We start from the raw sequence: 13645 nt of genomic DNA, 5'->3' as shown, positions 1-13645 counted from the left end.
TATTATTATAAAACTGCCAAATATAGTATTTGTTTCTTACTACTTACTTCTTGAAAAATGTACATACTGTTTTATCTTTTTTTCAATGTCATTTAATGTGACTAGTGTAAAGTCAAATCTTGGTCAATAGTTCCGGGTTTTGTCCTCATAGTGACGCTGTTGTCCTGTGAGTCGTTTAGAGCGTTCTGTGGATCTGTGTTATTCCCTCCCATCACTGCGTTTTGTCTCGAGGAGCACAGCGGCTTTTCAGTCCGCCTTCATCTCTACAATAGAGATATAACCTGACGAAATTACATATTTAACATTGTGAGCAGTTCTGTTGACGTGGATTAGTTTCACGAGTCTTTTTTCATCATGGCATTTGGACTATTTAAACGTGTTACATCATTAGAGGCATGTTTCGTTCCATCTATACAGGCTGTGTCGTCGTGTATTTTCTTGATGTTATTTTTGATTCAAGTCGATGCACAGATCCGCTACTCAATCCCAGAGGAGATGAGGAAGGGCTCTCTTATTGGTAACGTCGCACAGGACTTGGGTTTGGACATAAAAAGGCTTCGTTCAGGCCGAGCTCGTATCGTGACGGGAGAAAATGTTCAGTACGCCGAGCTGAAGACAGACAAAGGGACTCTGGTGGTGAATGAGAGGATAGACAGAGAGCAGCTCTGTGGAGACGTGACGCCCTGCAGCTTCACCTTTGAGATTTTACTGGAAAACCCGATGGAGTTACACCCCGTGACTATAGAGGTGCTGGATGTAAACGACAATGCGCCCAGTTTTCAGAGTAAACACTTGGATTTTGAAATAAGCGAATCAGCTACGATTGGATCACGTTTTGATTTGGAAGCTGCACGAGATGCTGATGTAGGGGAAAATGGTTTACAGAATTATGAATTAAGCCCAAATGAATATTTTGTTTTTAAGCAGAACCTAAACCCAGATGGCAGTAACTACATTCAAATGGTCCTACAGAACGCATTAGACAGAGAGAAACAGTCACACCTTAATCTTAAACTTGTGGCTGTTGACGGCGGAAGTCCTCAGAGATCTGGTACAGTAAATATAAATATAATTGTCTTAGATGCCAATGACAACGCCCCTGTGTTTAATCAGAGTATTTATAAAGCATCCGTGACTGAAAATTCTCCCAGAGGCACACACATTCTTAAGCTAAACGCGAGTGATATTGATAGTGGGGCAAACGGACAAGTAACATTCTCCTTTTCCAAATCAAATGCACCAATGTCTGACTTCTTTGAAATAAACGAAGTCACGGGTTGTATATCAGTCGCTAACGATATTGACTTTGAAAAAGACAAGAAAATAGAGTTTAGGGTTGAAGTTAAAGACAAAGGAGGGCTGACTGATACAAGTAAAGTAGAAATAGATATAATTGACGTAAACGACAATGCGCCTTTTATTAATGTGATGTCATTCACTAGTCCTGTGTCAGAGGACGCTCCCGTGGGCACCACCATCGGTATAATCAATGCAAAAGACTTGGATTCAGGTGAGAACGGACAGGTGAGGTGCACAGTTGATGGAAATGCCCCCGTTGAAATAAAAAGCAACGTGAGAAACTATTACGCGCTGGTAACCAATGCGCCTTTAGACAGAGAGAGTGTATCAGAATTTAACATCACAGTAATCGCCTCAGACTCGGGAAAGCCTCCACTTTCAGTGACAAAAGCATTTTATTTAAAAGTCTCAGATGTGAATGATAACCCTCCAGTGTTCACACGTGCCAAATATAGCGCGACAATAATGGAGAATAACTCCCCCGGTTATTCTGTGCTGAGTGTCGTTGCAAAAGACCCGGATGAAAACCAGAACGCGCGTGTGTCTTACATTTTAGAGGAGTGTGCCATTGGTGGGTCTCCTGTTTCTGGTTATATCTCTATTAACTCAGAAAACGGAGTCATTAGTGCAGCGCGCTCTTTTGACTATGAACAAACCAAAGAGTTTGTGTGCGTAATCAAAGCGCAGGACGGAGGCTCTCCTCCTCTCAGCAGCAACGTGACTGTGAAAATCCTGGTTCAGGACCAGAACGACAACGCCCCTCAGGTGCTGTACCCAGTCCAGACTGGGGGCTCTCTGGTGGCTGAGATGGTGCCTCGTTCAGCAGATGTGGGCTATCTGGTCACTAAAGTGGTGGCTGTGGATGTGGACTCTGGACAGAATGCCTGGCTCTCCTATAAACTGCAGAAAGCCGCAGACAGGGCGCTGTTTGAAGTGGGCTCACAGAATGGAGAAATAAGAACTATCCGCCAAGTGACTGATAAAGATGCAGTCAAACAGAGACTGACTGTTATAGTGGAGGACAACGGGCAGCCCTCTCGTTCAGCTACAGTCATTGTTAACGTGGCGGTGGCGGACAGCTTTCCTGAAGTACTGTCTGAGTTCACTGACTTTACGCACGACAAGGAGTACAATGACAACCTGACTTTTTACTTAGTGCTGGCTCTGGCTGTAGTCTCCTTTCTGTTCATCACGTGTGTAGTGGTCATTATATCAGTGAAAATCTACAGATGGAGACAGTCTCGCATCCTGTATCACTCCAATCTGCCAGTGATCCCATATTATCCTCCACGTTACTCAGACACTCTGGGCACAGGGACCCTCCCACACGTGTACAATTACGACACGTGCAGAACCACAGACTCCAGAAAGAGTGACATTAAATACATGCAGCCGATGAGTCAAAGTTTGGTCAGTGTTGATGACGTCGGTGCTGATTCTGCGCAGAATGGACATCAGAGATCAACAAACTCTACATTGGTGAGGCTTTATTTCAGTTCTAAATATGCCCTTTGATATACATGCACTGATATTATTTGATTATTGGTGACATTATATCAATACATTAGTCTAAGAAAGTATAATGAGATTATATATTATCCGATTTGATCCGATTATGTAGGCTACTTTAAGTACTTGCTGTTGTCTGTCTTTTTCACACATGTGTATCGCCATTACTATTAAATATCTCTTTTTTTTTTTTTTTTTTTTTTTTTTCTTTTGCGAATTATATATTTACTTTTGGAGGTAATCCAACTCCAACATTCAGTGTATATTTTATTCTACCTCCGTCCTTTATTATTTTTAGTCTTTGCGGTTGTGCACTGTCTATGGTGCTGAATTTCATTTTACTCTTTGGTCTCTTACTACAGTCGGTCATGCTGGAGTTCTTAAACTTTCCTTCTCCATCCAACAAGATGGACCTACAAAAACATTTGAATATACAATTACCACTTGGAAATTTGGGCAGTTTTATGTTAATGTGACGAGAAATGCTGTTTTGTTTTTGTTTTTCCTAAACGTATTTCCGTTTTTTTGCAGTCTTATAATTTAATGTGACGATGTTTAACTTTGTACACGCCATTTTTTTCTTACGTGTCTGATTATTATGTTCTTCAAACTGCAAAGTCTAGCTTATAAATTAAATGGTATACATTTTTATGCCGTTTTATTTCATATTTAATGTGACAAGTAAAAAAGACCAATTCCTTTATTGCCCGTTACAGTATACTCCTCACATAATCTGTGGCCAATAGTTTCAGGTTTTGTCCTCATAGTGACGCTGTTGTCCTGTGAGTCGTTTAGAGCGTTCTGTGGATCTGTGTTATTCCCTCCCATCACTGCGTTTTGTCTCGAGGAGCACAGCGGCTTTTCAGTCCGCATTCATCTCTACAATAGAGATAAAACCTGACGAAATTACATATCTAACATTGTGTGTAGTTCTGTTAACGTGGATTGATTTGACGAGTCTTTTTTCATCATGGCATTTGGACTATTTAAACGTGTTACATCATTAGAGGCATGTTTCGTTCCATCTATACAGGCTGTGTCGTCGTGTATTTTCTTGATGTTATTTTTGATTCAAATCGATGCACAGATCCGCTACTCAATCCCAGAGGAGATGAGGAAGGGCTCTCTTATTGGTAACGTCGCACAGGACTTGGGTTTGGACATAAAAAGGCTTCGTTCAGGCCGAGCTCGTATCGTGACGGGAGAAAATGTTCAGTACGCCGAGCTGAAGACAGACAAAGGGACTCTGGTGGTGAATGAGAGGATAGACAGAGAGCAGCTCTGTGGAGACGTGACGCCCTGCAGCTTCACCTTTGAGATTTTACTGGAAAACCCGATGGAGTTACACCCCGTGACTATAGAGGTGCTGGATGTAAACGACAATGCGCCCACTTTTCAGAGTAAACATTTAGATTTTGAAATCAGCGAATTAGCATCAATTGGATCGAGCTTTGATTTGGAGGCGGCAGGTGATTCTGATGTAGGACAAAACAGTTTACAAGAATATGTGTTAGCTCAAAATAATAATTTTGTCTTGAAAGAAAACGTTAATCCTGACGGTACTAAATTCATTCAGATGGTTCTTCAAAACGCATTAGACAGAGAAAAACAGTCGCACATTAATCTTAAACTAGTGGCTGTTGACGGGGGAAGTCCGCAGAGATCAGGAACAGTAAATATAAATGTGGTCGTTTTAGATGTAAATGACAACGCCCCTGTGTTTAATCAGAAAATTTATAAAGCATCAGTGACTGAAAATTCTCCCAAAGGCACTCATGTCGTGACGGTTAATGCCAGTGACATAGACAGTGGTGCAAACAGTGAAGTAACATACTCCTTTTCCAAATCTAAGGCCTCAGTGGCAGATTTCTTTGAAATTAACGAAATCACAGGAGGAGTTTTTTTAGCAAAGGAATTAGATTTTGAAAAAGACAAAAAGTTGGAGTTTAGAGTGGAGGCCAAAGATCAAGGAGGACTGACAGATACATGTAAAGTAGAAATAGATATTTTAGACGTTAATGACAACGCACCTGTGGTTAACGTGATGTCATTCACTAGTCCTGTGTCAGAGGACTCTCCCGTAGGCACAACCATCGGTATTATCAATGTGAAAGACTTTGATTCAGGTGAAAACGGACAAGTGAGGTGCTCAGTTGAAGGAAATGCCCCTGTTGAAATAAAATCTAACGTAAGAAACTATTACGCGCTGGTAACCAATGCGCCTTTAGACAGAGAGAGTTTATCAGAATTTAACATCACAGTAATCGCCTCAGACTCGGGAAAGCCTCCACTCTCAGTCAATAAAAAGTTTAATTTAAAGATTTCAGATGTGAATGATAATCCTCCAGTGTTCACACGGGCGCTCTACAGTGCTGCCATAACAGAAAATAACTCCCCCGGTTATTCTTTGCTAAATGTAGTTGCCAAAGACGCGGATGAAAACCAGAACGCGCGTGTGTCATATATTTTAGAGGAGTGTGACATTGGTGGATCTCCTGTTTCTGGTTATATCTCTGTCAATTCAGAAAACGGAGTTGTTTGTGCCGCTCGCTCATTTGACTATGAACAAACCAAAGAGTTCGTGTGCGTAATCAAAGCGCAGGACGGAGGCTCTCCTCCTCTCAGCAGCAACGTGACTGTGAAAATCCTGGTTCAGGACCAGAACGACAACGCCCCTCAGGTGCTGTACCCAGTCCAGACTGGGGGCTCTCTGGTGGCTGAGATGGTGCCTCGTTCAGCAGATGTGGGCTATCTGGTCACTAAAGTGGTGGCTGTGGATGTGGACTCTGGACAGAATGCCTGGCTCTCCTATAAACTGCAGAAAGCCGCAGACAGGGCGCTGTTTGAAGTGGGTTTACAGAATGGAGAAATAAGAACTATCCGCCAAGTGACTGATAAAGATGCAGTGAAACAGAGACTGACTGTTATAGTGGAGGACAACGGGCAGCCCTCTCGTTCAGCTACAGTCATTGTTAACGTGGCGGTGGCGGACAGCTTTCCTGAAGTACTGTCTGAGTTCACTGACTTTACGCACGACAAGGAGTACAATGACAACCTGACTTTTTACTTAGTGCTGGCTCTGGCTGTAGTCTCCTTTCTGTTCATCACGTGTGTAGTGGTCATTATATCAGTGAAAATCTACAGATGGAGACAGTCTCGCATCCTGTATCACTCCAATCTGCCAGTGATCCCATATTATCCTCCACGTTACTCAGACACTCTGGGCACAGGGACCCTCCCACACGTGTACAATTATGACACGTGCAGGACCACAGACTCCAGAAAGAGTGACATTAAATACATGCAGCCGATGAGTCAAAGTTTACTCGACGTTGGTGGAAACGATCCTGAAGCCCAACAAATAGAGAAACAGTTTGCAGGCTCCAATATGTCAACACTGGTGAGTAATTTTTTGTTTAGTTTTGTGTTTTAGCTGCTTCAGAATGGGTCCTAAACGCTGTCTCTGGTGCTGAAAAGTTTGTTTGAAATTGTTAGTAGAAATGATGTACTATTATCTTTGGCTGCATCTGATTTAACATTGTTATCCAGTACAATTGACATTTAAGACAACTCTGCCACAATACAGTAATATATTATGATAACATTATAAGATAAAAAAATAAAATAAAATAATAAATTATTATTATTATTACATTTTATTTAAGTCTGTGAGGCATAGGACTATTTTTTTGTTTTTGTTTTTTGTTTGTTTGTTTTTTGTTTTGTTTTTTGTTTTTCCTTCATGTTTAATACATTTTAAAAATGTAGTTTATTAATTCATGAACACTTTACAGTAGTATTCTTTTCCTCCTGTTGTGGTACATTACCTCGTTTTGACTCTGAGCGCCGCTGTTGACTGTGGACTGTAATACTGTGTCATGTTCCTCCTCCTATTCTACATTTCACATTTACTGATCTAGAGGACGGTCGTCTCACACTGCGGGGATTCAGTGTGGCTTTTTACACTGTTGGATATTATTCTCTTAAAACATTTTACACGGATTTCACATGTTTCTGTGTCTATTTGAAATGGCTTCATTGAAGACAGTCGTTCACAGAGGGCAGTGGCTCGGCCTGGTTCTTTGTCTCTTTGCGCTGAGGTCCGTGTCTGGACAGGCTCGTTACTCCGTTCCTGAGGAGCAGGCGGAGGGATCTTTCGTTGGAAATATTGCTGGAGATTTGGGAATAGATGTAAAAAGGCTGGTCTCAGGAAACGCTCGCATTGTGACAAAAGAAAGTCGACAATATGTGGATTTAAATCGAGACAAAGGCATCCTTGTTGTTAAAGAGCGAATCGACCGAGAGGAGCTGTGTGAGAAAACAACGCCCTGCAGTTTTAGTTTTGAGGTGATTCTGGAGAATCCAATTCAGCTGTATCGAGTCACTGTGGAGGTAACAGATGTGAACGATAATACTCCAGCTTTTCCAAAAGATGAAATCGTTTTAAAAATAGTGGAAACTGCTGCTTTAGGGACACGCTACGCGTTAGAACGAGCGGATGATTCAGATGTAGGTATCAATGACATTCAAAAATACATCCTGAAACCCTCGGATCATTTTAAACTTAAAATGCAAACACAGTCTGACGGGAGTCAGGTTGTGGAGATGGTTTTGGAAACGCCTTTAGATCGAGAGAAACAGGAGGAGCACACTCTGATTTTGGTTGCTTCAGATGGAGGCGCACCTCAGAGATCAGGAACAGCACGTATTCACATCACTGTGCTAGACGCGAACGATAATGCACCAGTCTGTAGTAAACAGGTTTATAAAGCTGAGGTTCAGGAAAACTCTGCACTTGGCACTGTGGTCACCACCGTCAGCGCCAATGACGCAGATAAAGGGATAAATGGTGAAGTTACTTATTCATTTGCTCACGTCAGTAAAGAGGCCAAGCAGCTGTTTGATGTAAATGCCAAAACAGGTGAAATTACAGCGATTGGTAATCTGGATTATGAAAAGTCCAAATCTTATCAATTAAATGTCTTGGCCAGTGATCACGGAGGCTATTCAGACACGTGCAAAGTTATTATCCAAATAACTGACGTGAATGATAACTCGCCTGTTATTCAGCTCATGTCATTTTCAAGCACAATCTCTGAAGATGCTCCTCCAGGCACAACTTTAGCTGTGATTAATGTTCATGACGATGACTCCGAGAGAAACGGTGTAGTAGAATGTTCTATTAGTTCTGATTTACCTTTTAAAATTGAATCTTCATTGTCTGGTTATTATACAATAGTTACTGATGACGTGTTAGACAGAGAGAGTGTCTCAGAATATAATATTACTCTATCAGTGACTGACCAAGGCTCCCCGCCGCTTTCAAACAGAAAAACTATTCAGGTCAAAGTTTCTGACGTCAATGACAACTCCCCAAAGTTTGACGAATCAGAATATAGAAGAACAATACCTGAGAATAACTCACCTGGGTTTTCTATATTCACTGTACGTGCGACTGATGCAGACTGGGGTCAGAACGCGCGGGTTTCATACTTCCTGGAGGAAATGGAAATTAATGGTGCGTCTCTGTCTTCTTTGGTGTCCGTGAATTCAGAAAGTGGCGTGATTTCTGCAGCAAAATCCTTTGATTATGAGCAAATAAAGAAGTTTAACTTCAACGTAACAGCTCGTGATGCTGGCTCTCCTCCTCTGAGCTCAGTGGTGCCAGTTAAGCTCCTGGTTCAGGACCAGAACGACAACGCCCCTCAGGTGCTGTACCCAGTCCAGACTGGGGGCTCTCTGGTGGCTGAGATGGTGCCTCGTTCAGCAGATGTGGGCTATCTGGTCACTAAAGTGGTGGCTGTGGATGTGGACTCTGGACAGAATGCCTGGCTCTCCTATAAACTGCAGAAAGCCGCAGACAGGGCGCTGTTTGAAGTGGGCTCACAGAATGGAGAAATAAGAACTATCCGCCAAGTGACTGATAAAGATGCAGTGAAACAGAGACTGACTGTTATAGTGGAGGACAACGGGCAGCCCTCTCGTTCAGCTACAGTCATTGTTAACGTGGCGGTGGCGGACAGCTTTCCTGAAGTACTGTCTGAGTTCACTGACTTTACGCACGACAAGGAGTACAATGACAACCTGACTTTTTACTTAGTGCTGGCTCTGGCTGTAGTCTCCTTTCTGTTCATCACGTGTGTAGTGGTCATTATATCAGTGAAAATCTACAGATGGAGACAGTCTCGCATCCTGTATCACTCCAATCTGCCAGTGATCCCATACTATCCTCCACGTTACTCAGACACTCTGGGCACAGGGACCCTCCCACACGTGTACAATTACGACACGTGCAGGACCACAGACTCCAGAAAGAGTGACTGTAAGTTTGGCAGAGCTGGTAGTCAGAACGTGCTGATAATGGATCCCAGTTCAACAGGGACGATGCAGCGGATACAGAGTGAGAAGAGCATCCTGGACGAACCAGACTCTCCTCTAGAGGTTAGACATTTACAATTTTAAGTTGATAAATCTGTTTAAAAAAAAATAAAAATTAAAAAAAATAAAATGTTTTCCGATCAGCACCATGAACCTCATCTGTCTTACATCATCAAAATGTCCTGATTTTGAGTAAAATCGTTTAACATTGACTGGTTATAGGTCTTGTTCTGTCACAATTCCCAACAAATTCACTATGGGGCACTTTTCATCAAATTTTGACAGTTCTGAAACATTTAGAGAAACCAAAATTTCAACATATCTTCAAATACCAAACACTTTGCTCATGTCTAAATTTTCAGTTTTACCCAATTCTTAAATATTTGTATGAACTCTCCATATTTATTGTCGATTACGCAGTCGATTACATAGTGATATATTTGTATCATAGAGTAAGCATGGATCCAAATGTTTTTAATTGAGTCAAGTGTCTCAACTCACTTTATTTTGTTATTTTTGCATCTTTCGTTTGTGTGTATCTGTTTTATAACAAGTGCTAAAACTGTAAACAAAAAAAATATATATTACTAACTAGATCTATGCTGCATATTTGAATTCAACCGAAAAAATATGTAGGGTATTGCCAATAGTATTTTCTTTTGTTTTGTTTTTTTTTTTGTTTTTTTTCTATTTTATTTTATTTTTATCATAAGGTTAATATTGTAGTACTTTACTTATTTGATCTAAATGTGTCAAGTATATAAACCACGATGTGAAAATATACAGAATATGCATATTTTTAAATGCTTTCTATATCACAAAGGCAGCTTGTTTTCTCTTCTTTTTTGATTTCTTTAATAACAAAAGAGTAAAGAGTGCACTATTGAATGTTACAGTGACAATAAAAAAGGAAAAGACACGTTCATATTTGTAATACATAAAAGGGTGGTGTTTGTTGACAGCTTGTGTGTCTTTGGCACAGCACACACACTGGACGTGGTGTTTTTGTTCATGTAACCCTACAGCCTCTCGGGCATGTTGTAGTTTAGTGTTTGGACTCATAGCGACGCTGTTCACCGCTAAGTACCGGTTTTCCAGCAGAGATAGTCTAGTTCCACCTCCTCCTTCTAAAAGCGAGAAAGACATTGGGACATATAAATGCGCAGTGGTGACTGACAAAGAACGACGAAGCACTGGAATATTATTTGTTTTTGTGGTGGGATCTTCACGCGGTGTGGTGGTACTTTTTGGGAAGGCATTGTGACAGTGATTTCCGCAAAGGATTTCGAAAATAACTGCATTGAACGGAACAATGAAACGGCGAGTCGTGCTAATTGTGACCCTCTTTTCTTTCTGCCCTGTGCTTGGGCAAGTCAGCTACTCCATCCCCGAGGAAATGGCACCGGGTTCTGTTGTCGGTAACGTAGCTCAGGATTTGGGTTTGGACATCAAAAGACTCGAGTCTGGAAAGGCCCGCGTTTTTACAGGAGATGGAACGGCGTGTATTGAGCTGAACAGAGAAAGAGGAGTGCTTTTGATGAAGGATAGGATAGACAGAGAGATGCTTTGTCGACAAGTGACGCCCTGTGCTCTGCATTTTCAGATTTTATTGGAGAATCCTATGGAGTTTTACCGTGTGACTGTGGAAATTTTGGATGTTAATGATAACCCGCCCGTCTTTATGAACAGTAATGTAAATTTCAATATTAGTGAATCTGCTTTAGTAGGCACATCCTTTACGTTGGATACCGCAACCGATTTAGACGTAGGAGATAACAGTTTAAAATCGTATTTTATTAAACCCAGTGACACATTTTCCATTAAAATGAACGGAGATGAAGACACTAGAAATGTTGAAATGGTTTTAAATGCGCCTTTAGACAGAGAGAAAACAGATCACCTGTCGTTAGTTCTTACAGCAGTAGACGGAGGAGAGCCCCAGATGTCGGGAACAATGCAAATACGCGTCACAGTTTTAGACTTTAATGACAACGCTCCCGTGTTTTCACAGCCTGTGTATAAAGCAGCGATTAAAGAAAATGCACCGCTGGGCACTCTTGTTGTTAAAGTCACTGCTACAGATGCAGACCATGGATCTAATGGTGAAATTATATATTCGATTACAAATGTGGCAAAAGAAATACGTGGACTATTTGTAATAAATAGAGAAAGTGGTGAGGTTACATTAAATGGGAAGACTGACTATGAGATATCCAAACAGTATCAGATTAATGTCAGGGCGAGTGACCATGGGGGATTGACTGGCTCTTGTAAATTAATAGTAGATGTATTAGACTTAAACGATAATCGTCCGAATATTTATATCATGACTAAATCAAACGTGATATCCGAGGACGCAAAACCGAACACTGCAGTGTCTATGATTAAAGTAGAAGATGTCGATTCGGCTGAAAATGGAAGAGTAAATTGTTTCAGTGAGAACGATGATCGCTTTATACTTAAGTCAAAAACTGCTAATTTTTATACATTGGAAACAGATAATGAATTGGACCGAGAGTTAACCTCTGAGTATAATATCACTATCACGTGTTCAGATGAGGGCGTGCCCTCTCTCTCCAGCAGCGTCACTCTCACATTACACATCTCTGACGTGAATGACAACGCGCCTGTCTTTGACAGGAGCTCGTATGAGGCCTACATTGTAGAAAACAACAGCCCGGGTCTCTCTATATTCACAGTGAAAGCCACAGACGCTGACTGGAACCAGAACGCGCGTGTCTCTTACATACTGGAGGACTCCTCTGTTAACGGAGTGCCAGTCTCCTCATATGTGTCCGTTAGTGCAGATAGTGGAGTCATCCATGCAGTGCGCTCCTTTGACTACGAGCAGATCAAGGATTTCCAGTTGTGCGTCAAAGCGCAGGACGGAGGCTCTCCTCCTCTCAGCAGCAACGTGACTGTGAAAATCCTGGTTCAGGACCAGAACGACAACGCCCCTCAGGTGCTGTACCCAGTCCAGACTGGGGGCTCTCTGGTGGCTGAGATGGTGCCTCGTTCAGCAGATGTGGGCTATCTGGTCACTAAAGTGGTGGCTGTGGATGTGGACTCTGGACAGAATGCCTGGCTCTCCTATAAACTGCAGAAAGCCGCAGACAGGGCGCTGTTTGAAGTGGGCTCACAGAATGGAGAAATAAGAACTATCCGCCAAGTGACTGATAAAGATGCAGTGAAACAGAGACTGACTGTTATAGTGGAGGACAACGGGCAGCCCTCTCGTTCAGCTACAGTCATTGTTAACGTGGCGGTGGCGGACAGCTTTCCTGAAGTACTGTCTGAGTTCACTGACTTTACGCACGACAAGGAGTACAATGACAACCTGACTTTTTACTTAGTGCTGGCTCTGGCTGTAGTCTCCTTTCTGTTCATCACGTGTGTAGTGGTCATTATATCAGTGAAAATCTACAGATGGAGACAGTCTCGCATCCTGTATCACTCCAATCTGCCAGTGATCCCATATTATCCTCCACGTTACTCAGACACTCTGGGCACAGGGACCCTCCCACACGTGTACAATTACGACACGTGCAGGACCACAGACTCCAGAAAGAGTGACATTAAATACATGCAGCCGATGAGTCAAAGTTTGGTCAGTGTGGATGACGTCGGTGCTGATTCTGCGCAGAATGGACATCAGAGATCAACTAACTCTACATTGGTGAGGAATTATTTTCATTCTAATCTTGCGCGTGGATATTCATGTACCGATTTCATTCCATACAGATCGTATATTACTAAATTAGTTTGAGAGAGGCCAATGAGATCCAAAATTGTCCGTTATTATCGGTTTATGTAGGCTACCAAGTTTTATTCTCTCTCTATTTCACACAACTTTATGTATTTATTCATTTATTTATTTATGTATTTATTTATTATTATTTGTTACTTTAAATTGAGCAGTTGTATTTTGAGGTAATACTTCTTTTTTTTTCCTACTCTACCGTGGACTGTGTGTGTGTGTGTGGGGGGGGGGGGGGGGGTATAGGTGTGTGTGTGTGTGTGTGGCCAGTGCACAGTGAAAAACTGTGCACTGGCCATGGTCCTGATTTTTGGTTTACGTTCTGAACCCAACTGCGGTCAGTCTTCTCTGATTTTTTTTTTTTTTTTTTTTTTTTTTTTTTCACGTTTTCAACATTTCTGTCTTCAACAAACAAGATACATAAATACTTCAAAGTAAAATTATTACTTGAGAATTAAGACTGCTTTATGTACATGTAACATTTTTATTATTATTATTATTATTATTATTATTATTATTATTATTATTATTATTATTATTATTATTATTTTGTCCAATTCATGTTGTATTTCTGCAGTAATATGTTTGAATGTTTAGCTCTGATAAACATTCAAATAGATTCTTACTAATTACTTATTATTTTATACTGTTTTATCGATTGTTTTCTTGTTTGATTGTTTGTTTGTTTGTTTTGTTTTGTTT

The 13645-nt window shown here is 41.3% G+C and overlaps 4 protein-coding genes across 5 annotated transcripts in view; all 4 read left to right on the top strand.

The window, feature by feature from the left end:
• Window positions 1-13645, top strand: part of LOC117377461 (protocadherin gamma-C5-like) — a 157628-nt gene that overhangs the window by 40558 nt on the left and 103425 nt on the right. The gene's annotated exons all lie outside the window — the stretch shown is intronic.
• On the top strand, window positions 370-3357 carry LOC117377976 (protocadherin beta-4-like). The gene is made up of 3 exons (XM_055225007.1): window positions 370-756; window positions 2041-2778; window positions 3340-3357. Exons 1-3 carry the CDS (start codon window positions 442-444, stop codon window positions 3355-3357), a joined length of 1071 nt encoding a protein of 356 aa, XP_055080982.1. The 5' UTR covers window positions 370-441.
• Window positions 3866-6262, top strand: LOC129456608 (protocadherin gamma-A3-like). Its single transcript, XM_055225005.1, has 2 exons — window positions 3866-6208; window positions 6251-6262. The coding sequence occupies exons 1-2, from the start codon at window positions 3866-3868 to the stop codon at window positions 6260-6262; spliced, it is 2355 nt and encodes a 784-aa protein (XP_055080980.1).
• On the top strand, window positions 6838-12942 carry LOC117377975 (protocadherin Fat 3). Its single transcript, XM_033974515.2, has 3 exons — window positions 6838-9257; window positions 10468-12862; window positions 12928-12942. Exons 1-3 carry the CDS (start codon window positions 6838-6840, stop codon window positions 12940-12942), a joined length of 4830 nt encoding a protein of 1609 aa, XP_033830406.2.

This window comes from Periophthalmus magnuspinnatus, chromosome 10 (assembly GCF_009829125.3).
Source record: "Periophthalmus magnuspinnatus isolate fPerMag1 chromosome 10, fPerMag1.2.pri, whole genome shotgun sequence".
Taxonomy (NCBI): Eukaryota; Metazoa; Chordata; class Actinopteri; order Gobiiformes; family Gobiidae; genus Periophthalmus; species Periophthalmus magnuspinnatus.
This window is presented reverse-complemented; position numbering and strand designations above follow the sequence as displayed.

Coding starts and splice junctions, on each gene's coding strand:
- LOC129456608 (XM_055225005.1), top strand. CDS start 3,866: ATGTTATTTTTGATTCAAATCGATGCACAGATCCGCTACTCAATCCCA.
- LOC117377975 (XM_033974515.2), top strand. CDS start 6,838: ATGGCTTCATTGAAGACAGTCGTTCACAGAGGGCAGTGGCTCGGCCTG. Junction 9,258..10,467: donor TCTCCTCTAGAGGTTAGACA/TTTACAATTTTA, acceptor ATTTCCGCAAAG/GATTTCGAAAATAACTGCAT.
- LOC117377976 (XM_055225007.1), top strand. CDS start 442: ATGTTATTTTTGATTCAAGTCGATGCACAGATCCGCTACTCAATCCCA. Junction 757..2,040: donor TGACTATAGAGGTGCTGGAT/GTAAACGACAAT, acceptor ATCCTGGTTCAG/GACCAGAACGACAACGCCCC.